The 24,990-nt window shown below is 46.9% G+C and overlaps 1 protein-coding gene and 1 pseudogene across 1 annotated transcript; one reads left to right on the plus strand and one right to left on the minus strand.

Annotated features, from left to right (window-relative positions):
* Positions 1 to 1,445: 1,445 nt before the first annotated feature.
* Positions 1,446 to 19,402, minus strand: PPIE (peptidylprolyl isomerase E). Its single transcript, XM_028123383.2, has 10 exons — positions 19,345 to 19,402; positions 18,287 to 18,385; positions 15,860 to 15,903; positions 15,367 to 15,393; positions 14,123 to 14,204; positions 13,508 to 13,608; positions 11,274 to 11,397; positions 3,152 to 3,337; positions 2,024 to 2,166; positions 1,446 to 1,854 (listed from the first exon to the last, which is right to left on the minus strand). The coding sequence occupies exons 1-10, from the start codon at positions 19,373 to 19,375 to the stop codon at positions 1,786 to 1,788; spliced, it is 906 nt and encodes a 301-aa protein (XP_027979184.1). The 5' UTR covers positions 19,376 to 19,402; the 3' UTR covers positions 1,446 to 1,785.
* Positions 3,463 to 3,671, plus strand: LOC114224257 (reactive oxygen species modulator 1 pseudogene; annotated as a pseudogene).
* Positions 19,403 to 24,990: the final 5,588 nt, after the last annotated feature.

Raw genomic sequence — 24,990 nt, forward strand, 5'->3', positions numbered from 1 at the left:
TTGGGTACAGAAGCCAGAGGTAGGGGCAGAATGCTATCATCCCTCACAGGAGTGCTCCTGGGGTCACCAGGGCCAGGAGGCATCAGGCCTCTCCTACGTCTGGCTTGTCCAGATCTCAAGATGAAAAAGCCCATCCCGAAGGATTCTGAATGGTCCTGGTAACCCAACCACAGAGAGGTGTCTAGTGACCATGGGGCTCAGCCCCTGCTCAGGGCCTTCAGCAGGTGAGGGATTCTTGAAAACCACCTGGCTGAGCAGTATGTGGAGAGGGAATGGAGAAGAGGAGCCAGCTTGACTTGAGCAGTGGCTGCATTAGAAGGACCAAGCTCAGCACAGGGTGGGACCATGTGTTTCAGCCATCAGCAAACTCGTCCTGCAAAGGTTCAAGTAGTATTTTAGGCTTTGAGACTGTATTGGTTCATTTTATGTGTCAACTTAGCTAGGCCATGATAGCCGGTTTTTGGTCAAACACCAGTCTAGATGTTGCTGAGAAGGTACTTTTCAGATGTGATTAATGTGTAAAGCAGCAGACTGGAAGTAGCGCAGATTACCCTCCACAATGTGCGTGGGCCTCATCCAATCAGTGGAAGGCTGTTAAGAGAGAGAAGACTGAGACTGCACGAGGGAGGAGGAATTCTGCCTCCAGACAGCCTTCGGACCCGAACTGCAATATCAACTCTTCCCTGGGTCTCCAGCCTGCCAGCCCTACAGAATTCCAACTTGCTAGCCCCCACAATCACGGAGCCAACTCCTTAAAATAAATCTCTCTCTATATACATATCTACACCCATCCTACTGGTTCTGTTTCTCTGGACAGCTCTAACATAGGGACCATACAGTATCTGTCCCTGCGGTATGGAAGCAGCCACAGATGATATGTAAACGGATGGATGTGGCTGTATTCCAATAACTTTTTACTCACAAAAAAAGCAGCAGGTTGGATTAGGCCCACAGAGCTGGGTGACCTCCTGCCTCCGGACAAATAAGCACAGTACCTGGCACAGAGAAGGCACTCTGAGTTATAAAACAGCATTTACAAATTCTGTAGAATGGGGGCGCCTGGCTGGCTCAGTAGAGCATGCGACTCTTGATCTCAGGGTCAGGAGTTCAAGCCCCACAGTGGGCACAGAGCTTACTTAAAAAAAATTCGGTAGAACGAATATGAAGAAACAAATGAATCGTTGTGAGTGATAAAGTACACTTGCTGCCTCGAAGACTGACCAGCAGGAGTTCAGGAGTAGAAGGCAGCAGGAGACAGACTTCTTTGATATTTTTGATTTCCATTGTCCTGACCATGGTCTGACAAGCATACCTGGCTTGAAGATATACCACCTGGCATCTCAGGGAATCCACCCAAGGGAGGAAAGAAAAGCTATGCCCTATCCCTCTGCCAGCCTAATTCAGCAGAGATGCAATCTCGCACAACTCCTAGGAACTAGCTGGACTCACAGTAGAAGAACTAGGATTTATTTTGCCAGAAGCGATGTCCAGGAGCCCTGCTGGTGGGCCCAGGAGAAGCCGTGGCAGCAAAGGCCTGGAAAAGGTCACGCACAGCCCGTCCACAGTGGGGACCTCTGCGAGCTCCTGGGCCCACAGCCACACCTGGGAGAGAGCCAGAGGGAGCCCGGGCCGTGTCTGCAGAAGAGCTGCTCCAAGCTGACCCCCAAGAAGGGCCACGACACACACCGCTGCTTGCCACAAAGGGGACAGACACCCTCACATGCTGGTTCCCAGGCTGACGGCTCCTGGATAGGCAGGGGCAGTGCAGAGACGGCGTGTGCAGACTCACACGTACTCCCCGCAGTCGGCGATGATCACCTTCTGCTTTGGCTTCCCGTCCTTGCTGCCCTGGGCCTTTGCGGGGACAGAAGAGGAAGAGGGTGGGAAGGAAGGAGCGGCTCAGGGACACCCTCCCCAGGTGCCCGCCCCCACCTGAGCAGAAGCAGCCCTGCCCAGGAGCAGCTGCGGCCCCCCTCCAGCTCTCCCGCAGGGCTGCGCACCCAGGGCCTGGGCAGCCACCCACCTCAATCTGCTGCAGGACATCCAGGCCTTCCGTGACCTCCCCAAACACCACGTGCTTGCCATCCAGCCAATCCGTCTTGTCACACGTCAGGAAGAACTGAGAGCCGTTGGTATTTGGGCCGGAGTTGGCCATGGAGAGCAGGCCTGAGGGAGAGAAGGAGCACGTCAGCCCCTCCTGCCGGCTCCCGGCCCCCAGGGGGACATCTGCGCCGGAGATGGAGCCAGGGAGATGCTGCCGGAAGCCAGCCCAGGATGCGGGCCGAGAACTGGCCACTGGAAGATAGATGCTGTTGGCACATCAGCATCCATCTTGCCATGAATGATAGGACTGGCTTCAGTGCCAGGCTGGGGCTCGAAGTCTGGCTGAAGGGGGACAGACCGAACAGAAGGCAGGGGAGTCTACACAACTTTTCCTTACCAGGGGTTAGAGGCATGGATGATAGCTCACACAAAGGATGATTTTTTTTTTTTAAAGATCGATACCGCACACTTTTACTCCACTGGGCTGATCTAGCAGAGCATGCGGCCACAAGGCAGCAGGGGGACAGCTACAGAAGCCACACTCCTAGGTGGGAGAGACGGGATGGGGTCCAGGCCACGAGCAGAAGGGCCGGCCGCAGGGAGACAGCTCATGCCCTGTCCTTGGAGGGAAGGCAGAGCGGGCACGTGGCGGGGGACGCAGGGGGCCATGCATCAGCTTGGAGGGCGACGTGGAGGCTTCGGGAGGGAGGGAGCGAGCAACCGTCGTCTGACGGGGACGGAGCATGATTAACTGAGGGGCTCTAGTAACACTGCCAGGCCCCAGAAGAAATGCATCCTAAACTTCAAGATGACCACTCAGCACAGAGCTTTCTCTAGTCGTGGGGGGAACTGACCACTCACAAAGGGGTATGTCTGACAGGACGAGGCAGCAGGGCTGAGGGACCCAGCTCACCATGGCAGGCCCCAGAACTAGAGCTAGACCCCAGGGGGTGTGCAGGGGGTGAGGAGTGGACAGATGGAAGCTGCTTCCCCGACTCCGGCCACGCCGCACGCTGCCGCTGGCTCACCGGCTGGCTCGCCTGCAGACCCGAGCCACCGTCTCCCCGCCCCCCCCCCCCCCCCACCACCGCACCCCATCGGCTCCCACCTGGTCCCGTGTGTTTGAGGATAAAGTTCTCATCGTCGAACTTCTTCCCGTAGATGGACTTGCCCCCCGTGCCGTTGTGGTTCGTGAAATCACCGCCCTGGCACATGAACTGAGGGATGATGCGGTGGAAGCTACTTCCCTTAAAGCCGAAGCCCTTCTCGTGGGTGCACAGGCATCGGAAATTCTCTGGCATGGAGAAAGGAAAAGGTGCGGAGGTCAGAAAACAAAACAGCCGTTCCTCGGGCCGTGGGTACGCTCTGCCTCGTGTGCCACGGGAGACATGGAAGGGAGCCACTGAAGCCATGAGCGAGATGCCAGGGGCCGTGGATCCCCACGGACAGTCCCGACCGAGCTGTTTCGACCATGTGAAGACGGGCTCTGGGATGGGCCGCACAGTGGGCATGTGGGCCGGGATCGGGATGCAGGGCTGGGAGCTGGTGGGCCGCGGCGGGAAAACCGTGAGGCCGTGCAGTGTGGCGGCACCTCTGGCACATTGGTGGCCATCGGGATGGGCATCTGATACTGGTCAGGACAGTGGCTGCCCACGAGCTACCCCCTCCCGTCACTCCTAGCCCATGTACTCTAATAACACAAAAGTCTTTGAGCAAACAACAAAACAAAAACAACCCCTCCCCCCCCAAAAAACAAAAAAACCCAAAACCTCTGTAGCTAGATTCTGATAAACTATATTTGTTTAGTGTTTGTATCTTCAATGAAAAGTATGCTGGGTATTCCAAACCTTTGTGATCCTTACACTGTGAAGGACCAGAGGGACTCTGATTAAGAAGGAAAACTGAATACCTGCATTCCAGCTCTGCTCCACTCTAAATGGAGGGCAACTGATTTTTTTTTTAAAGAAAAACCAAACAGGATCTTAGAAGATCCCTTAGAAGAACACAGGGGCAAATCTTCACGACTCTGGATTTGGTAACAGTTTCTTAAATATGACACCCAAAGCACAGATAACAAAAGAGAAAAAATAAATGACCTCATCAAAACTAAAAACCTTTGGGCATCAGAGGACACTCAACAGACAGGCAACCCACAGAACAGGAGAAAGTATTTGCAAATCTTATCTGGTGAGAGTTCAATATCCAGAATAAACAATGAACTCCTATAACTCGGTAAGAGAAAGACGAACAACCCAGTTGATAAATAGGTAAAGACTTGAACAGACATTTCTCCAAAGAGCTACAAATGACCCATAAGCACACGAAACAATGTTCAACACCACTGGTCATTAGGGAAATGCAATTTCCCTAATTAGATACCGCTTCATACCCATTAGGATGGCCATCACCAACAGACAATAATGAGTGTTGGCAGGAATATGAAGAAACTGAGACCCTCATACATTGGAGGTGGGAATGTAATGTGCAGCCACGTTAGAAAAGAGTTCGGCAATTTCTCAAAAAGGTAAACACAGAACTGCCAGGTGAGTACATTTCCACCCCTAGGTATGTATGCAAAAGAGCTGACAAAAGGCATTCAAACACATACTTGTACACGAATGTCCACAGCAGCATTATTCATGATAGCCAGAAAGTGGAAACAATGCTCGTATCCATCAACAAATGAACGAACAACATGTCACATATCCAGACGATGGGATATTATTCAGCCATAAAAAAGGGGTGGAACCCCAACACACACTATAACACGGATGAACCTTGAAACACACTAAGTAAAAAAAGCCAGTTACAAAGGAAAGGCCACATATTGTATGATTCTATTTCTAGGACATGTCTAGAACAGGCAAATCCAGAGGTGGGGAGTAGATTAGAGGCCACCAGGGCGGGAGGGAGACAATGAGGAGAGGGTTAATGGGCTCCACAGCTCGGTATGGGGTGGGCACATTCTGAAGACAGCAGTGATGGTTGTACAGTGTTGTGAATGCAATCAACACCGCTGGACTATACACTTAAAACTGGTTAAAAAGTGGGGCGCCTGGGTGGCTCAGTCGTTAAGCATCTGCCTTCGGCTCAGGTCACGGTCCCAGAGTCCTGGGATCGAGCCCCACATCGGGCTCCCTGCTCCATGGGGAGCCTGCTTCTCCCTCTCCCTCTGCCTGCCGCTCTGCCTGCTTGTGCTGTCAAATAAATAAAATCTTTTTTTTTTTTATTTCAAAATCCAAGCTTTATTGGGAAAAAAGGGTTTTGCAAATTTCCAAATTCCCATTTTCATGAGGAAAACCAGATCTCATAGTCTTAAACTTAAAACTTTTACCATTATCAGCAGAGTTATATGATTTATCAGAACTGTCAACCAGCAGGAAGGGCTCTTCTCTTTCCAACAAGGCAGCTGAAAATCAGGATGTGAGGCAGAGAGGGGGTAGAGGAAAGTACAACAGGAAGTAGATTTGAACATTCTGACTTGCTATTTGATATTAAAACATTCAAAGGGTAGATCAAGGCCCAATAAACACTCCTAAAACAGAGATCTTTACTCCTCATTTCAATGACCTCGCTGAAAAAAAATTGAAAGAACTTAAGAAGCGTATGATGCTGCTCAGGAAGAATATGCAGAAATTGTTGCATATTGGGAATAAACTCATTCTTTAAAAAAATTAGAAAGTAGAGGGAAAGAGTGATGCATTCATCCTGTATTTCCTATATAAGCTATACTGAGTAATAAAATAGTAGATCAGGGGAAGTTTCCTTTATAGAAATATTTCACCATTCGTTCTGTGCTCTGTTCTCATGGCTCTGCCCTCTGCACCGCCTTTTTCATGAAGGGTAACAATCACATGTTGACATCTGAGTAGTTTTCTATTTGCTTCCCGCTGATAAAGTTTTAGCATTGGAATAAACCCTTCACTTTGTATTCCTTGTCCGTTTCAATCCAAAATGACAGTACTTCCAATATAACTCTAAAAACATTTTGGGTGTCCTCTAGATCATTTTAGGTGTTAGTTCCCTTGACAAAGGGTAAAACCATATATCTCTTCAAGATTAAGCCCTTCTGTTCCTTGGGCTACTGCTGAGACTGTTATGATAGAACACCCTTAAGCTACTTAGGAACACTATTATTTGATTGAGAGGATCTATGCGGTGTATACTTAATTTCCTTACAAGGGCTTTTGTTTTATGTAAAGGTACCCTAAGATATTACCTTTAATTTTTTGAGGGCTTAATAAAAAATTTTGTAATCATACTCTCAGCTTCATCTTTAGACCCTATTTGTCTTGCTAAACCTAGATTTAATCTTTGCTCCATAATAATTTCTTAATTTTAGTATCATTTGCCTGCTGAAGAGGCTGAGAAACTTCAAAATCGTGATGTTTTGACCCCTTTCTGTTTAACAGTTTTCCTTTGTTCATTCTTAACAGTTTGTCACTGTCCTCTTGCATTTCACTCTAAAGAGCAAGAAAAAAAAGACTACAATAGGTGGCACTTCTTTGGTTGTAAATCTTCTTACCCAGATCACCCAGTTTATTAATTTTCTACTTTCCATATAGCATATATATTTTCTACTTTCCAATTCTGTACGCAACAGAATTGCTAAACTTTCTGCCACTACATAACAAAGATATCCTTTTCTCCAGTTTCCAATAAAATATTCTTCACCTTCTGGAGAGTTCTTATCTACAGCACGCTCCAAGTCCAAACCTCTACAGGTGGTAAGTTAAAGGTACTCTAAGTTTTCACTAAATTCTCCTCAAAGCCCACGGTCCATTCCAAGACCATTCCCTCATTTTAGGTTGTAGTTGTGACAGCACTCTACTTCCAGATACTAACATTGATACTAGTCAACTAGTGCTGCATTAAAATCTATCCCATACTTTTTCAGATTGAAAAAACAAACGTTTATTTACTCAAGTTCTAAGGGTCAAGATTCTGGGAGTGGATGCTTAGTTGGATGGTTCTGTTCCAGGGTCTTTTATGAAGTTTCAATCAAGCTGTCAGTCCAGACAACAGTCTTTGCATTTAAGGATTGATGGATCTGCTTCCAAGTTCCTTAACGTGGTTTATGACCAGAGGTTTCATTCTCTCAATTTGCAGGCTTCTCAGTAGAGCTACTAATGCTGTTGAGTCTCCATACACTGGATTTCCTTTATTTTATTCTCCACTTCCTGGGCCAGATATATGTAAAATTCAGCAGGAAAGCACACTAGCTTCCTCTGTTGTTCATCTAATGTCATCAAGATTGTAGGCAGTGAGACCCTGGTATATGTCCAGTTAATCCTCACTCTCTCCTGCTTCACACCAAGCTTTTCTTCTTTTTTTTTCCTTTGGGCCTCGATCAGAAGGACTTGGGCGCCCCACGAGCGGCGCCAGGGAGTGGGTCTTCCCACTTAACTGTTGGTCCTGGGTCCCCTCTTCAGGGAGAAGCAGGGCCAGCTGGAGGATTCCCTCTGAATGATTAAAAACTCCGCAATTCTGTTCTGCCACAGGCTGAGTAGGACTCAAGGAACTGCTCTATTTGAACTGTGCTGACGGGCAGGAGGATGGGAGACAGGAATTGACTCAAATAAATAAAATCTTAAAAAAAAAAAAAAGGTTAAAAAGGCCAGAAAAAAAGAGAGCAAGAGAGAGGGGATACAACAGCAACACAAGTTTGGAAAGCTAGAAAACAAACAGATGAATCATACGCGATGTAGCAGACTTGAGAAAGCTGAATCTCGGCAGCTACACCCTGATGCTTACAGCAGCATTATCAACAATAGCCAAGGGCGCCTGGGTGGCTCAGTTGGTTAAGCGACTGCCTTCGGCTCAGGTCATGATCCTGGAGTCCCGGGATCGAGTCCCGTGTCGGGCTCCCTGCTCAGCAGGGAGTCTGCTTCTCCCTCTGACCCTCTTCCCTCTCATGCTTGCTATCTCTCATTCTCTCTCTCTAATAAATAAAATCTTAAAAAAAAAAAAAAAAAACAATAGCCAAATTATGGAAGGAGCCCAGATGTCCACCGACTGATGCATGGATAAAGAAGATGTGGTGTATATATACAATGGAATATCACTCATTCATAGAAAGGAATGAAATCTTGCATCTGCAATGACGTGGATGGAACTAGAGGGTATTACGCTAAGCAGAATAAGTCAGTCAGAGAAAGACAAATACCACATGATTTCACTCATATGTGGAATTTAAAAAACAAAACAGATGAGCAAAGGGGAAAGAAAAAAAAAAAGAGAGGGAAGCAAACCGTAAGTGATGAATCACTAAATTCTACTCCCGAAACCACTATTATACTGTATGTTAACTAACTAGAATTTAAATAAAAACTTGAAACATTTAAGACAAAAGAAAAGAAAGCTAAATCTTAAGCTGGTAGAGCTGAGAAGCAACTCACTTTATGTTGCAGAAATGCCAAAAGCTCAGGTACAAGGGTGAAAGTAGTTCTAAAAACAGTAAAGTTGGTTGAAAGCCTATTTAAGAAAATAGCCAACCCCCAGATCCTCCCCTGACCCCCGCGGGCAGCCGGCTGGAGGTCTGCTCTCTGGTAGGTTAAAGCAGAGGTCTCTGGACTGGGATATACTAGACATAGCCGGGGGCTGAGGTACCATAATGACAAACAGAGATTAAGTGAAAGTTTATACACTGCCCCCAACTCCCACCGCCGCCACGATGGCTAATAACTGGATGCAGAGCCTCCAGCAGGAGGCTAGACTCTTCTCGGAGGACTCCAAGCTGTCCAAGAGAAGGGAAGTCAGGGAAACGGACATCTGGGGTCTGACAGAGAAAGACCCCAACGAATCACCCCACCGCGGAAGCCACAGCCAGCAAGCCTTACCATTGCTTAGGTGAGGAAAGCATCTAATGTGAAAAGCAAAGACCAAAACAAACAGACCAAACACAAAGCAAAACATAACTAACTCAGGAAAAAGTGATTTGAGACATAAACTATAGGAAGAAAAAACTTTACTAATGTCCCTGGAAAGATAAAATGATATTACCTCTGGGAAATAAGCACAGAGTGTTATAGAAAAAGAACACTTAGGAAGGTTCCAGAAAGAAGAGAGAAATCAAGAGGGGACAAAAGTGAAGAAATAATTGAAAGAAATTTTCCCAACCAGAGGATAAAACACTGTCCTGTGAGTGTGGTACACAGAGTAACGGCCCCCTAAAGACGTCCTTGCTGTTGCAGACGTGATTAGGGGTATGGATGGACCTCGAGATGGGGAAAGCAGCCCCAATTATCCAGATGGGTCTAATATAATCATGAGCCTGTGACAGAATTTTTCCCAGCTAGGGTTAGAAAGAGAGATTCAAAATGTGGGAGAGACTGGATCCACCACTGTTGGCTCTGAAGGTGGAGGAAAAGGGGGGCTGCGAGCCTCCAGAAGCTGGGAATAGCCCTCAGCTGACAGCAGCAGGGAAATGGGGTACCTCAGTCCTACAGATACAGGGAACTGAATTCTGCCAACAACATGAATATCCCCGGAAACATCCTCCCTTAGAGCTTCCAGTAGGGAAGGCAGTGACCCGGCCACCATCTTCATTGTAGCCTACAGGACTTCTGGCCTGCAGATTGGGAGATAATAAATTTGTGTTGTCATAAGCCACTAAGTTCGTGGTAATCTGTGACAACAGCAAGAGAAAACGAATACAGTGAGGCCCACTGAATATCCAGATCCATGTAAGGTCTATCCAAAGGCATACAGTTTCAGGACACAGGACAGATACCCTGCAAGCCTCTATCTAGGCAGGGCTGGGAATAGCTCCTAAGCACCTGGCTAGTGTAACTGAGTAAATGAATTTTAATTTTATTTAATTTAAATTTCAATAGTCACATATGGTGAGTGGCTACTATACTAGACACCTCAGGACTAGACAGAAAAGTTTTATATAAAGGATCAAGAATCAGAATGACATTCGACTTCTCTAGAATTCTATACCCCAACTATCCATCAAGTGGGAAGGTACATATATTTAGTCTTCACTCTCAAAAAACTTACTTCCCAAGTTCTTTGCTGCAGAAGCTACAGAAGGATGTCTTCTACTAAAATGAGGGAATGCACCAAAAAAGAAGATAACAGAGTCCAACCTAAGAGGTGAACACAAGAGACCCTACGACACTCGCTGTGCAGTGGGCCTGGAAAGCCGTGGTCCAGGCAGAAGAGTCAGAGGCTCCAAAGAGGAACTTCTACAGGAGAGGGAAACTGACAGAATATCTGGGGTGTGTGAACATGATGAGATATTTACACAGGCAGCAGAATTAGGGTGAGCATCAGGAATAAATGCACCGAAGACTAAGCTTGTGTGAAAACAAGACAATTACGAATCCCAGGAAGGCAAAATGCTGTGCGTGAAAGGAGGTTACCCTAGTATGATGCTTACATAGTCAGAATAACCTCTGGACTAAGCAAACTTATGGTAACTCTATGAGGAAGATGAAGGGGCAGCTAAAGGGATTTAAACAGCTGATTCCTTATCTCCTGAAGTGAGAAGCCAACAGATGTCTAAAACAAAAAAACCAGGAAATAGCAACATAAATCTCTTATCTACCAAAACGGAGATAAAAACCGAAAGAACCAGCTGAGAGTTCAAACTGGCTGCCTCCGAGGAGCCGCAGATGGCGTCGGGGCGCCAAGGCCAGGGGCCAGTACTGGGGGCCAGGGGACTGCTGTTTTTCAAAACAAGCTTTGTGAAATTGACTTTGTAAACTGTATGTCTACATAATAAAATTTAGATTAAAAAAAAGAAAAGAATGAGTAGAAGTCAATATTTACACTAGAGAGACTCAAGAAACTGTTAGTTAACAGCAGTTACTTCTGGAGAGTAAAACTGGACGTGGAAGGGGGGAACATGGATGTTTTCTACTTTACTGCCTTCAGTATCGTTCGAATATGTACAGTTTTTTTGGGGTTTTGTTTGCTTTTTTAACCACGAATACATGTTTACTTACATTAAAAAAAAAAAACACCCTCTTATTATTAAAAAATAGCAAAGCAGCACCTATAAAGCTTCAAAAGTGCCTGGTCAGACTCAATCTGTTACTAGATCCCAGGATCTGAGATGCCTCAAATCCACTCAGGTCAGCTGTTGTCAAGAGCACAGGAGCGGAGGCAGTGAGAACCTGGGGAAGGGCCCCCGCTCAGCCCCCGGCACCCCGCCCGCAGGCCCCCGCAGCCCCCCGGCACCCTGCCTGCAGCCACCGGCATCCGGCCCACAGCCGGCTCACCTGCTGTCATGGGAACAATATCGGAACGCAGCAACATCCGGATGCGGCCGGCTGGCTTGTTCCCAATCTTGATGTCCATGTACACCTGGGGATTCGACCGGGCCTTTTTTGCCGTGGGCTCTCCCTGGGCACAGAAGAAATGTCAGGTTGGGGAGCACTCCGACTCCGCAAGTTGGAGAGTGGGTATTCTGCATACACACCAAGAACCCAAGTGCAGCGAGCGGGCTGCAGCAAGGTGCCGCCAGCCAGACCCCCAGGGCCGGGACTCCCGAGCACCAGCTAACTCAGTCCCCCCGCCCCCCGCAGGCTCGGGACCACGTCCCACTCACCCTCAGACGCCAGCTCACTGCACCCTGGCCTGCGGTCCCAGAACCCCAGCTCCCTGGCCTGCAATGCATGCCTCTCCGCACCCACAAAGCCTCCTCACAACATCCTCCTCTACGCTCGGCCCCGCAGACCCGCAGGCTGGCTACAAGGGAAGCCAGGAGGGCAGCCCTCTGGCATGCTCAGAGGACAGTGGGGGAAGGAGGGGCCCTGTTTTCTACCCCGAGGAGACGTTTGCGGGCATCACATGTGTTCCAAAGAGAAAAGTCAAATGTTCACGACTGGTTTGGGGTTCAGTTTAGCCGTCGTGTGCTGAGGTCCAGTGCTGGAGGACACGGTTGCTGTCATCTGCCGCCACCAACAGCAACCACGCACAGAGCACTTGCCACGGGCAGGGGGCTGTTCTCCCCGTTTACATACGTTAGCTCATCAACTCTTTACAACCATCCTGAGCAACAAGCCGTACCACTATTTATCTGCATTTTATAGGTGGGGCAATGGAGGTACAGTGAAGTGCAGTCACTTGTCCAAACCCAGAGGGTGGTAAGGGGTGAAGCTGGAATTCAAACCTAAATCATCCCACCCCACCCCCAAGCCCATGCTCTGAACCACATTCCTCCACCTCACTTTTTAGTTATACGATGTTGAATACAAGGCCCCTAACCTCAGAGAATCCCTGCCTAGAAAGGGACAGGCAATAAACACTTGAGCAGCCTGCACAAAAGCAAGGATGTACAGGGAAACAGACTGGGTTTCCAGAGGGTGGAAGTGAGACGGCCAGGTGGGGGCACAGGACCTGGGGAGCAACCCCCCCAACTTTATCCCTTGGGATGGGTGATGCGAGCCACTGAAAAGTTCTCAGCAGGAGTCAGGGCATCAGTCTGTGCCTTCAGCAGATCATTCTAGCTGTCCTGATGAAGGACTAGAGAGCAGCGCACCAGAGACTAGTTAGGAAGCTTCGGCAAGTACGTGCAGGAGAAGAGGCTGCTGGGGGCAGCGGGACAAACAGGGGAGGGGGGCTCAGGAAGGTTTGAGAGGAAAACTCAGCAGCATGTGATGATGTGCTGGCTGTTTGACAGAAGGCATCTCTGACTGTGAAGGCCATGTGTGTGCTCTGCTTTGCAACCAAATTTTTGGCTTGGGTCAGTATGTGTATGGATGGATGGTGGCAAATCAAAAAGACGAAGAACAAGATTAGAGAGAGGAGGGCACCCATTCTGGGCAACTCGAAACTGCCTGTGACACTTGCGGCCGAAATGTGTGCAGCTTGACCCTAGGAACAGAGGCCAGGAGAGGCTGCAAAAGACCCGTGACTGCTAGTGTTTCAGCCAAGAGGAGAAGGGGAGAGGGAGAGGGATGCCCTGAGCCAAGAAAGAAATCCAGAGAACAACACTCACAGGGAGGGGTGGGAAAGCCCAAGGGGCCAGCCGGAGAGGGATGCCCAGAGTCAGAAGAGAGTTGCCAGCAGGCTGCTCCTGGTGAGGGAGAGCCTCGAACCTGCGTGCAGACTGAGGGAAGGTGCCACCACCCCGGCCTGCACCCCCTGCATCGGGGCAGGGACAGGGAGACCGTGAGCCTGTGCAAAGTGCTTCAGTGAAGGAGGGACTGGGCAGGAGGGGTGAAGAGGAGCACCCACTCGCCTTCCTCACCTCAGGCAATCCCAACCCAGGTCTGGGCAGGGCTGGGCAGAGTGGAACAGCTCATTACACAGAGCACAAAGGTGAGAGACCCAGAGCTTCTCTGTCACTCACTCAATACCACCTTTACCACAATACTAAGACTTCGTTTTTCATTCTCTCTGCTTCTGTATATGTACTTGCAAATTTCCACAAAAACTTTAAAGAAAAAAAAAAAAGGCTCCTGTGGAAAGTGCCAGCCCCTCGCGGGGAAGCACATGCCTTCAATCTCACCTCCTGGGTTTCTACTTTGGGAGGCTCTGACCCTTCTTCCTCTTTATTCTCTTCGAGAGTCTTCCCAGAAAACTTCTTCAGCCAGTCATCATCTGACCACACTGAAAGGAAAAGAATCGAACAAATGCTAAGAAATGCAAGCTTCTCGGCCAATTGCTCGCTAGCTGCTTTGGTCAGCAAAGTGGAACACACTCAGTGGCCCTCTCAGCTGGAGGCTTCACTGAGGGAACTCCCAAGTATAACGTTTCCACTGGGAATGTCAGCCCTGAAGTCCAGCTCTTACAAGGCTAAGTAAAAAAACTATGCCAAGACGGAAGGTGTAGCCTTGCCAGTTCCAGCCCTGGACGGGAGCATCTCAGGAACCAACGCTGAGGAAACTGGGCAAGAGAAGCGAGCAGGCAGGGTTTCTCTCAATGCAAACAATTTCTCTGAGAAGCTCAAACTCTTTTTCATTCCCTACAAAGGTGGCTCATGCCCTCTGCCAACATGAATCATTCTCTACTCCTCTGCATCCAGAGTGGCAATCAGCACCTATTTCCAAGTAAATGGGGATAAAAATGCAACTAAGGCCACACTGGAAGACGTGACAGGGAACCTGTGGTTGCCCCCACTCACCTGGCCTGGACGAGCCCTCCTTAATCCTCATTGGTTTTGCCAAATTGACACGAATTGTCCGTCCAAAGAGCTCAGATTCATTCTGTAAAGATTGAACACCCAGCTGTTTCAACTCTGTCAGGTTAAGAGAGTCAGACAGCTTTGCATTTGGTTTTGATACATCCGAGACATGCTCATGATTTGTTCTCCCTTAATCCGTGAGCCCCTAACGGCAAGCTCTGTGCCCGCCACACAGCGGCCCACAGCTTGCAGGCAATTTCCCTCCACCACACACCCCCTTTCTCTCATACTAGCAAAAACCTGTGCTCCTGAAAGTGACTCCAGGTCCAGAGTGCCCTAGGATTACAAGGATACAAGCAGTTTCCAAGTACTTGAGTTCACCTTCAAAAGTCAAGATCTGCTTTGAAATGGTGAGAAATGATCTCTGGGGGCTGAGGAAGATGTTCAGGTAACAGAACAGGAATAAAGAACTTTATCCTCCAAAGATAATTGGTACCAGGAACGGTCACTTCACATAAATCCATTTAGAGCAGTGAAGAAAATGTCACAGTAAAAAGTGAAGAAAAAAAAAAAAGGAATGGGACTTTATTGTGATGAAACTGAAAATAAGGGAAATAAATTTATTATAAATTTCAGTTTTATGTACTAATTTGTAGAGCAAAGATGTAACAGGTGCTGGTTAATGTGCAGTGTTTTTTCCAACAAAATTCTATCAACAGTATGATATGACATCATTGCACTTCTGATCTGATGTAAAAATCACAAAGACCTTAAAGAGGACACAAATACTCCAGCGTTTCATCATTACTCCCGAAGACCTCTCCAGGATATTTAAATCACTGGCATCAGTAGCATACCCTGCCATTATCCTTACTGGAAATTTCTCCTCACTTGTAATTGCTCTGAGGCTTTAGGAAATCCTGCCTCTTCTGCAAAATATGCTATTTCACTGTGCAATCAATTTACATAGTGTTTGCAATTTATTATCCTAGACATGGGGCAGCCAGTGAGAGACTGGCCTATAACAAGGATTTGTATTTATATCACTGTTAAATGGGGAAGGACGTTCGAGTAAGGACGAGTCTTAAAAGTGATCGATTCACAGTGAATCTTTTCACACGATGACAGCTTTTGCTTCCCCATGCAACCTTGTAACTTGGCAGTTCGGCAAACCAACAGATGCACAAGGACCCTCCGTACCACCCAAAAGCAACTTCGGTAAGAATGAAGATTCTCAGCCATACCATGTTGTCAATAGCTGCTGCAGCATCCTGCCGAGAAAAGACAAGGTCAAGTTTAGCTTCTTGTGGTGTCTAAACATATACTCAGCAACAGAAAAACAAAGTAAAACCAAAGAGGAAGAAGTCACATCTGTACCTCTTGCTGAGATTGTATGTGTCTCTAACAAAGAGCACTTCCTGGCTGAGTTCAGAGCTGGTGGTGCAGCAATCTGCCATGTCCAGAAAGGCTTAAGAAATATTCACCAGTGCTGCCAGGCAAGAAGCCTCAGTGAGCAGAGCTACAGGAGCTCGGCAGAGCAAGAGGGGCACGTCTATGCTGTTAACAGTCTAGAATTTGACTGAGGGAAGCTTTCCATCAAGCAGCACATCCTGTCTCTATGGAAGCATCAGCAAGAGGCCTAGAAACCTAACCAAACGGAATCCAGCTGCCTTTGTAACCACTAACAACACTCAAATAAGCCAAAGACTAAACATAGGTCACACAGAATTTTCTCACCTCTGCCAACTCAAATTCAACAAAAGCAAATCCTCGGTGCTTTTCTGGAAAAAAAAAAAAAAAAAAAGGGAAAACAAAAACAAGTAATTACCATGGGGGGCAATGGGAAGAAACATGGTCACAAGGAAAGTGAAGTCAATCACATGCCATATCCTGACACTAGAAATTCTACCCAATCACTATTTTGTAAGAAGCAATCTCCTTCTTCAATTCTTCCCAGTTTTTAAACAACATTTCAAGCAATATTGAACTTTGTCTTTTAGAAAACATAGCTAAATAATGAACTATACTTTTGAAATTTCAGGCAGTCAGTTCTTCTATCAAAGCCAAATTAAAACCTTAACCTCTGCATACAAGGCAAGTAAAAACATGAAGTTATTTAACTTCTCAATTACTGATCCCACATTTTGAGCATCAACTATGCATAAAGCAGGAATCCTAAAACATGAATTAGGATGCTCACTCTTTATCCTCAGAAAAATGCTGATCTAACTTGAAAGGCCAAGCACAACAGTGTTCATTTAATGAAACTAACTAACTTTAGAGAGCGAACATAACTTTACAGGCATACCTCATTTTACTGCACTTTGCTTTCCTGCACCTCATAGATCTCACAGTTTTTTACAAACCGAAGGGACCCCTGCATCAAGCAACTCTAATGGCACCAGTTTTCCAACAGCATTTGCTCACTTTATGTTTTGTGTCACATTTTGGTAATTCTCACAGTATTTCAAAGTTTTTCATTACTATTATATTTGTTATGGTGATCCGTGATCAGTGTTTACAACTCGCTGAAAGCTCATAGAATGGTTAGTATTTTTTAGTAATAAAGCATTTTTTAAAAGATTTTATTTGAGAGAGTGTACGTACAAGCGGGGATGGGGCAGAGGGAGAGGGAGAAGCAGATTCCCCACTGAGCCAGAAGCCCAACTCGGGGCTCAATTCCAGGACCCTGAGATCATGACCTGGACCAAAGGCAGATGCTTAACCAACTGAGCCACCCAGGTGCCCCAGCAATATAGTATTTTTTTTTAAGATTTTATTTATTTATTTGACAGAGCAAGAAAGCACAAGCAGGGGAGCAGCAGAGGGAGAGGGAGAAGCAGACTCCCCGCTGAGCAGGGAGCCCAATGCGGGGCTCAATCCCAGGACCCTGGGATCATGACCTGAGCTGAAGGGACAGACACGTAACCAACTGAGCCACCCAGGCGCCCCTAAAGTATTTTATTTTTTATTTATTTGTTTTAAGATTTTATTTATTTATTTGACAGAGAGAGAGACACAGCGAGAGAGGGAACACAAGCAGGGGGAGTGGGAGAGGGAGAAGCAGGCTTCCCGCCGAGCAGGGAGCCCAATGTGGGGCTCGATCCCAGGACTCTGGGATCATGACCTGAGCTGAAGGCAGGTGCTTAACGACTGAGCCACCCAGGTGCCCCGCCCCTAAAGTATTTTTAAATTTAGGTGGTACATTATTTTTTTTAGACATAATGCTATTACACACCTAATAGATTGCAATATAGTTACCTAACTTCTATTTACACTAGGAAACCAAAAATTTCATTTGACTTGTTTTATTGCGATATTGCTTTGGTTGTGGTGGTCTGGAGCCAAACCTGTAATATCTCCAAAGTATGCCCATATTGTTTTTTACAGATAAAGATCCCAGGCCCAGAGAGTTTAAAGACCTTGCTAATAATCAGGCAGGGTCAATGACAGATTTAGGCCTAAAACTCCAGTCTTAAAAATGACAACTAACTGGGGCACCTGGATGGCTCAGTCGGTTAATCGCCCAACTTGTGATTTTGGCTCAGGTCATGATCTCACGGGTAGTGAGATCAGGCCCTGAGTGGGGGGGGGGGGTCCTCGCTCAGCAGGGGGTCTGCTTGAGATTCTCTCCCTCTGACCCTCCCCCACTCCTGTGCTCGGCCCTCTCTCTAAAATAAATAAATAAATCTTTAAAAAAAAAATGACAACAAAGGCAAAATAGAAAAACTGCACTGTACCTGCGATACCAATTGAAGGAAATCTCCCCCAGGAGAGCAGAGGCCAAAGCCCCTTGGTTGGGGCTGAGCTCCTGCTGCCCTGATTAACATTACAGCTGCCAAGAAAGGAGCAGGGGTGGTGGGGTACCCAGCAGGTAGTTTGAAACAACAGTCAGATCTCCATGTAGCTCAAAACCTATCTTCCTATTGGGCTATTGAAAATTTGGTATCTCACACTCAACAGATGGGATCCTCTGCAAAGTTATGTTGCACATAACCACAAGCCTCAGAACATTCCTTCTGCATCAAGATCACTGTCCTGCTGCCCTAATGAGGCACCCTCTTGAACTTTCCGACATATCAACCATATTTACAATGTATATTTAGAATTTTTTTCAAATTCTTTTCCTCTTAGGATTCTGAACATGACATGAAAAAGACTCACCTGTTTCATAATCCAGAGGAATCTGAATATCTGTGATGTCTCCAAAAGGGATAAAGGCGGCATGAAGAACTTTGTCGTCCACCTCCTCTGCCAACCCACCTGCAAAGATGCCAAGCGCCTTCTGAGCCACTGTCCTCCATTCTCTTGAGAAGTCCCTGCAGCCCAGTTAGCATGTGACAGCCAAGGAGAGGGGCTGTTCCATCCAGTCCTTTGGGTACATAAGCACGTTCTCATTTGCTCCCTCCCCCATAATTATGAAACACACCTCTTCACCCTTCTTGCAGACGCTCATCTTAGAGCCAGGATTACTGCAATAGCTTCTTAAACTGGCCTCCCTCTCCACCACACAGCCAACTAGAGCGATCCTGGGAACATGCAGATTTTAACCCATCAGTTTAAAGGAGTTTAAACTTGCTTAAACTCCTTCAAAGACTTCCCACTGTCCTCAGGAGAAAGTACAAACTCCTTGGCAGCGTACACAAGGCTCTTTATAACCTGGGCCCTGCCAATCATTTCACCCTCTTTCCTTTGCTTCCTCAATTCTCTGGGTTTCCCGCACGATGACCCCTTCGCTCCATGTGTAAGGCTGTTCCACACCTTCGGGTTTTTGCTCTTGCTACTCCCTTTCAGTAAACACAACTGCCCCCACTTTGCCTACAACGCGCTCATCAAACTTCGCTATGGGGGTTATTCTCACTTCTACCGGGTTAGTCTGGGAACTCCCTCCTTTAAAGGGGCAGGGGCCAGGGCAGAGCCATCGCTGCAGTGAAGGTCTGTAAAATGAAAGAGTGCGAAGATCTGGAGCTTCATAATATTCCTCTACCAATCCTCCCTGCCCAGCAGGTGAAGGGGTTCCTGTTAAAGCTCAGCCGGCTTGGAAGGGAGCCGGAAAGACCGCTACGTTTGCAGCTAGCTCCCAGAAGCAAAGCAACACCGCCATCGATCCGGCCTAGACAAAGGCTCGCCACCCTCCGCGACCGTAGACGCGTTCCTGCCCCACGCCAAGATCCACTCCGGGTCGGTCAGCCCCGATTCCGCCTAGTTCCGCGCTTGCTTACCCACGTACAGCACACGCTTGGTAGTGGCCATCTTGCTCCCGCGCTCACCCGCCGGAAGCCGGCGTTCAGCCCGCCCCCTTCCCTCGGCCCCGCCCCCCGGCCCCGCCCCTGCGTCTAGGCGCTCGCAGACCCCGCCCCCGGCTGTCAGTCAGCGTCGGCGGCGGTGGAAGGTGCGGCGCGGTGAGTGAGCTGCGGAGCGGGGACCTGGTCTGTGCCCGCTGCTGTAGAAACCGGCCTGGGGCGAATCCGCCGGCTCCGCGAGTAATAAACCGTCTGTAAACTACGGGCCGCCCCGCCCCAACCCGCGTGCCCTTGGACAACCTGGCAGCTACAGATGGTTTTTACATTTTTAAATAGATGGGGAGAATTTTTTTTTTAACAAGAATATCTTGTCACAGTGAAAATTTATGAAATCCAATTTTCAGTGTTTATAAACTTTTATTGGAACACAGTCATGCTCATCTCTTTCGGTATTGTCTGTGGCTGCTTTCACACTACATGATCAGGAGACTTACCTGAAATATCTACCACCTGACTCTTTAGGAAAAAAGTTTGCGACTCTTGGAATAAACCAATACATAAATCACAGATGGCCATTTGTGGTAGAAGATAATAGGGGCCACCTATTTTTCACAGAGCTGTGGGTTAAGACCTCTTTGAGGTCACATTTAAGCTGAAGCCTGGGGGCACCCGGGTGGCTCAGTCGGTTAAGTGGGGGACTCTTGATTTAGGCTCAGGTCATGATCAGTGTGAGCAGATCAAGCTCTGCTCTCCACCTCCTGCTCTTAGCTGGTCGCATCCTGCTTAAGATTCTCTCTCTCCCTCTGCCCTCCCCCCCGACCCCCCCCCCAGTGCGTACACTCACACACTCTCTCAAAATAAAAATAAAAATAAAATAAAATAAAATAAAGTAAGTCTTCTCTAAGCTGAGCCTAAAGGAAGAAGAAGCAGGGAGAGGAGGAAGCAGGGAGAAGATTTGAGGGAGAGACACTTGTGCACACTCAAGGAATGAAAGGGTCAGATCGTACAAGGGAGAACCGTGAGATCAGGCAGGAAAGGTGGGCAGAGGCCACACCAAGCAGGGCCCCATAAGCCATGTGAGCAATTTGGCAGTTTGGAGAAGCTACTGAAGGTTATATCAGGGAGTTCATGGTCACATTTTATATTCTAAGATAGTGCTTTGACCACTATAGCCTGAAAGATTTGGGTGGAATCCTGGAGACCAGGTTAATGCAGTTGACTAGGAAAGAGTTGGTGGCTTTTTCCCTTCAATCCACCCTCCAGCTTTTTCCTAGGGTGATCTTTCTTCAAAATAAACCTAAATTCCCCAGAGCTTCCTGCTTAAACACTGATGAATGCTGATAACAAGGCTCCTAGAGCCCTTGACAAGGGACCATGGCTGTGTCAAGTCAACCCCAACCTCCATATTAACTCTGGCCCTTACCACATGCCCTTTTCTCTCACCTCTGCCTTTGCTCATCTGGTTCTCTCCTTCCTCCATCAGGAGTTACCCACCAGTCCTTGTCAGAGGTCCTAGTTAAGCTTCACTCACCCCCACCTCTGCAGACAGAGGCCACAACCCCCAAACCCAGAAGCCAACAGGAAAACACACCCTGTAACTGTAGTCAGGTGTATCTGTCTGTCCCACTTTGACACCAAGGCCTGTGCCTATTGTGTTCCCAGAGCCAAGCAGTAGCTGACCTCACCAACCTCAGGCCAAACTAAGGAGATGCTCATAGAAATAAGGCTCTGAGATCTGATTATGGTATCTCCTTGGGTCCCTGGCACGATTCCAGACCAACAAGGTCACTCTCAAGGAGAATCTGACCAGGTATCCTTTAAGTGGGTGTGGCATAGTGAAAAATATATATATTTGATTTTGTCTCTAGTACCTGGCACAGTTGCTCCTGAGCCCCTGCACCTCAGCTACATAACAAACTGAGAAGTGTTTATTCCTGAAAACCGGGTGAACTTCAGGTAAGAACAGTGAGACTCTGCGGTGTTTTGCCTGGGGTTGCTCTCATGTCTTCCTTCTTCCCCTCCAGTTCAAGGAGCCTTAAGGCCATTGCGGCTCAAGTGGAGTGAGCTGTTGGGAGAGCAGTGAGAGGTGAGGCCAGAAAGACCACTGGGAGATCCGATCATGTAAGGCTTTGCAGGTGATTGTAAGAACTTTGACTTTTATTCTGAATTCAATTTGGTTGAATTCCTCTGGTTTGCCCAGAGGAGTGACAACACCTGATGTGCTTTAGTGGGACCATTCTGGCTTCTGTGGGGAGAGAATGAGGTCAGTTAGCAAGCTATTATAAAAATTCAGTTGAGATATGGTGATGTGGACGGGGGGGAATAGCAGTGGAGGTGGTGAAAAGTGGTGGGTGGGATTCTGGATATATTTTGAAAGTAGAGAGCAAAGAATGGGAGAGAGAGGAGTCATACTATATGTTTGTTTTATACACTGCTGTGTTTTACTTTAGGAGTCTTGCAAATATTTTAACAAGTTTGGGCTAAATTTTCTTTTCTCATACTAGCATCCCAGATTTGTTTGGCATCCATTAATAGGCTCACAATCTTTATCTGCAATTCTAAAGTTCAAAAAGCCCTGAGAACTAACAACAGGTGTTTTTTGTTTTTTTTTTTAAGGAGAGTACTTTTTCAGCGAGCTCATTTGACAGTGAAATCTGATTTGAGGTGAGCCTATTTATAGTTTTTATTTATCCCACTTAGTATGCTATGCTGCAAAGATATTAACATATTTGATTGTCGGAACTGGTCCAGACTTTGCCGGAGGTGTTATACACAACTTATATACCGCGTTATCTTCGTGAACTCCCAAACCCCAAAGAATTTAGGTTAAAAGATTGCAGACTTAGTTTAGCCTTATAAAGTGAATTGGCCAACTTTCTTCTCTCTGTCTCTTTCTCTCTCTCTCTTTCTTTCTGTTGTTATTTGAAGTTGTTTGTATAAGAGAGGGGACAATTTCTTTCTTTGATGTGGGGGACCCTCATTTGTAAAGCTCTCTGGGTTTCATGTGCTGTTGTTATTGTTGATAGCAGGTAACTTACTTTTCATGCGAATCCCTTCTCTGGTGCCATGGTGCCCTGCAGTACCCAGCTGAGCCGGGCCTTGCTGATTCCGTTTGAAAAAGCCTGAACTTGCAATTCAAAGATATCAGAGACACTACAGGCCAGTGGTTATTGGGCCATTTGATCTGCAGAAACTACTGGCTTTTTTGCTGAACAGTTTGGGAAGAAAGGGGTTCTTTGGAATTGTATTTTGCATAATTATAGAGTGCAAATTTTAATCTTACCTCTAGGGGACAGTCATGGACCACAAAATGGCATGCTTTAAAAAAATGATATAAAATAGATTAAACAGTGCCCTTTTCGGTATGTATATATTGTTTTTCCCACTTTACAGATGAGGAAACCGAGCCTTAGGATAGCTAAGTAATTTAATTAGTTCATGGAAGTTGTAGGTGGCATAAGGTAAATCTGGGATTTTAGCCTAGATCTACTGAGCACTAGAGTCCATGCTCTTAACAATACTAAATTCTTGGTCTCTCTCTCTCTCTCTCCCCCCTTTCCCTTAGAAACAGTGTAACAAAGTGGTTAAATATACCAACTCTGAGTCAACCTGCCTGACCAGGAAGGCTTGGCCCATATGAGTACCTGTAGGGAAACATGGCCTCAGGAAACCGATTCCCATGAAAAGTAAGCCACCTACCGTACCTGCCAATGTCTGGCTCTATCACTGACCCACTGTGGGACCAAGGGGGGGCTACTTAACTGCTCTGTGGCTCAGGTTCCTCATGGTAAAAATGAGATGATAAGGAAATGTATGCTGAATCTTGAGTATCTACAGATAAGCTTACCTACTGCCTTGACTCTGAGCCTATATTGCTGATAAAATGCAAGAAAGCATTGGTTGGGGCTCAAAGCAACTGCTTCTTGGAGAACGAATCAGAATCAGCAAAAAGAGCCTGGTGATGAACTTGTCATACTTGTGATCTGTGCCTCAACTGTACTATTTGGACTCAACCTAATGACTTTTGGGGTCAATAAAGTTCCAAAAAGTCACAAATGGAATTGGGGCTCAGATCCATTACAAACCAAACAATCCTGTGCTGACAAGCTAAAGACTTGTTTAAACTAAGAAATTCCCCCTCCTGCTGAAACCGGGGCTATTGCCCTTAGAAGCTCACCCTTGCCATTGGATGGAGTCAGTTTTCACAGGGCCTGTTCAGCCCTTGTACATTACCTACCCCAAAGGAAACCTTTCCTGCATCCCGAGTTGTTTGCTAACACTTAATCTGAAGATGCAATCTCACATGGCCTAAGTTCTCTACTGGATCAAGTTTCCCTGCTTTACCTGGCAATGCATTCAATTTAATACTCACTACATATCAGTATTTATTTTTCCTTTTATTAGGGATAACAGTTCCTATCTGATCAGATTACTTTGACGATGAAATGAGGAAAGGCCTGTAGGGCACTTAGAACAAAGCCTGAGGTGGTAAGACTCAGTGTTATTGCCATTAGTTCAACAAATATTTTTTTCAGTGCTACGATGTCACACACTATATATGTATCAGGAAGGGTCTGATCAGGAGATAGAAACCACACTATTTATTTGAGCAGAGAGAATTTAATCTCAACGATTGTCACCTAGGTATAAAGTTATTGACTGGTTAGCCAACAAGTCAAGAACGGAATAGTAAGATACCTTGGAGGCGGCAATTACTGGAAGCAATACCACCATCTGGGCTGGGAGAACAAAGGGAAGGTATTTAAATTTTTAAAACTCAAGCTTAGTGGAGAGGCCGTGCAGAGCTGAAACTGAGATCTCTGAGGAGGGGTATTGTTCAGCTGTGGTTGGAGTTTCTGAGCGAAGCACAATAAGGCTGGTGTCCCAATGTCAGGAAAACCCAAAACTGGATTCAGCAAGCCCCACCGGAAGGATCTGCTGTGACCGTGGTGAAGAAGTGTTGCTGGATGATACTAGTTTGGGAAGTCCAAGGGAAGAAGCCAGTTCCTACTTCCCACAATCTTGCGCGTCCCTTGTACCACGTGTTGACAGAGCCTATAGGGAGCAGAGATGTGATTGGCAGGCACGCTGCCCCAGCATCACAAGGCAAAGTATGGAAGGGTGGGTTGGAGCTAACAGACAACAGCTTAATGAATGGCACCCTCCCTCCCTTTGGCTATTCAGCATCCCTACGCACACGTCTTCACGTATTTGAACTTCCACAAGACAACAAAAACAACTCTATCTTTCTATGTAACAAAATAAAACTGTCCTTCATACGAATGGAGATATCTCATCTTCTCCCCCAAATGAGAAGATGCAAAGTTGCAGTAATGCTTGTATCCATTTTTGAGACATTCACACATCCCCTTCTAAGATATGTTAATTACTCCTAAAATTCGGTCATAATCCCAACTGAATATTCATGTGAGCTCATCATCTTCTCTCCATAAGCACTCTGGGGCACTCACAAGAATTCATGCCACACCATGGTGCTTTAGTCATCATCACCACCATAATGACCAGGGGAAACAGCCACTTTGTCTCCTGGCACTTTCAATAGGCATTTCATCACGGTCGACCACGGGTGATAGTTTGATTAATTGTGAAGTCTTTGCCTGCCAC

Source organism: Eumetopias jubatus, unplaced genomic scaffold, assembly GCF_037043125.1.
Source record: "Eumetopias jubatus isolate StellerSeaLion01/CBP00866 unplaced genomic scaffold, mEumJub1_p1.0 scaffold_4, whole genome shotgun sequence".
Lineage (NCBI taxonomy): Eukaryota > Metazoa > Chordata > Mammalia > Carnivora > Otariidae > Eumetopias > Eumetopias jubatus.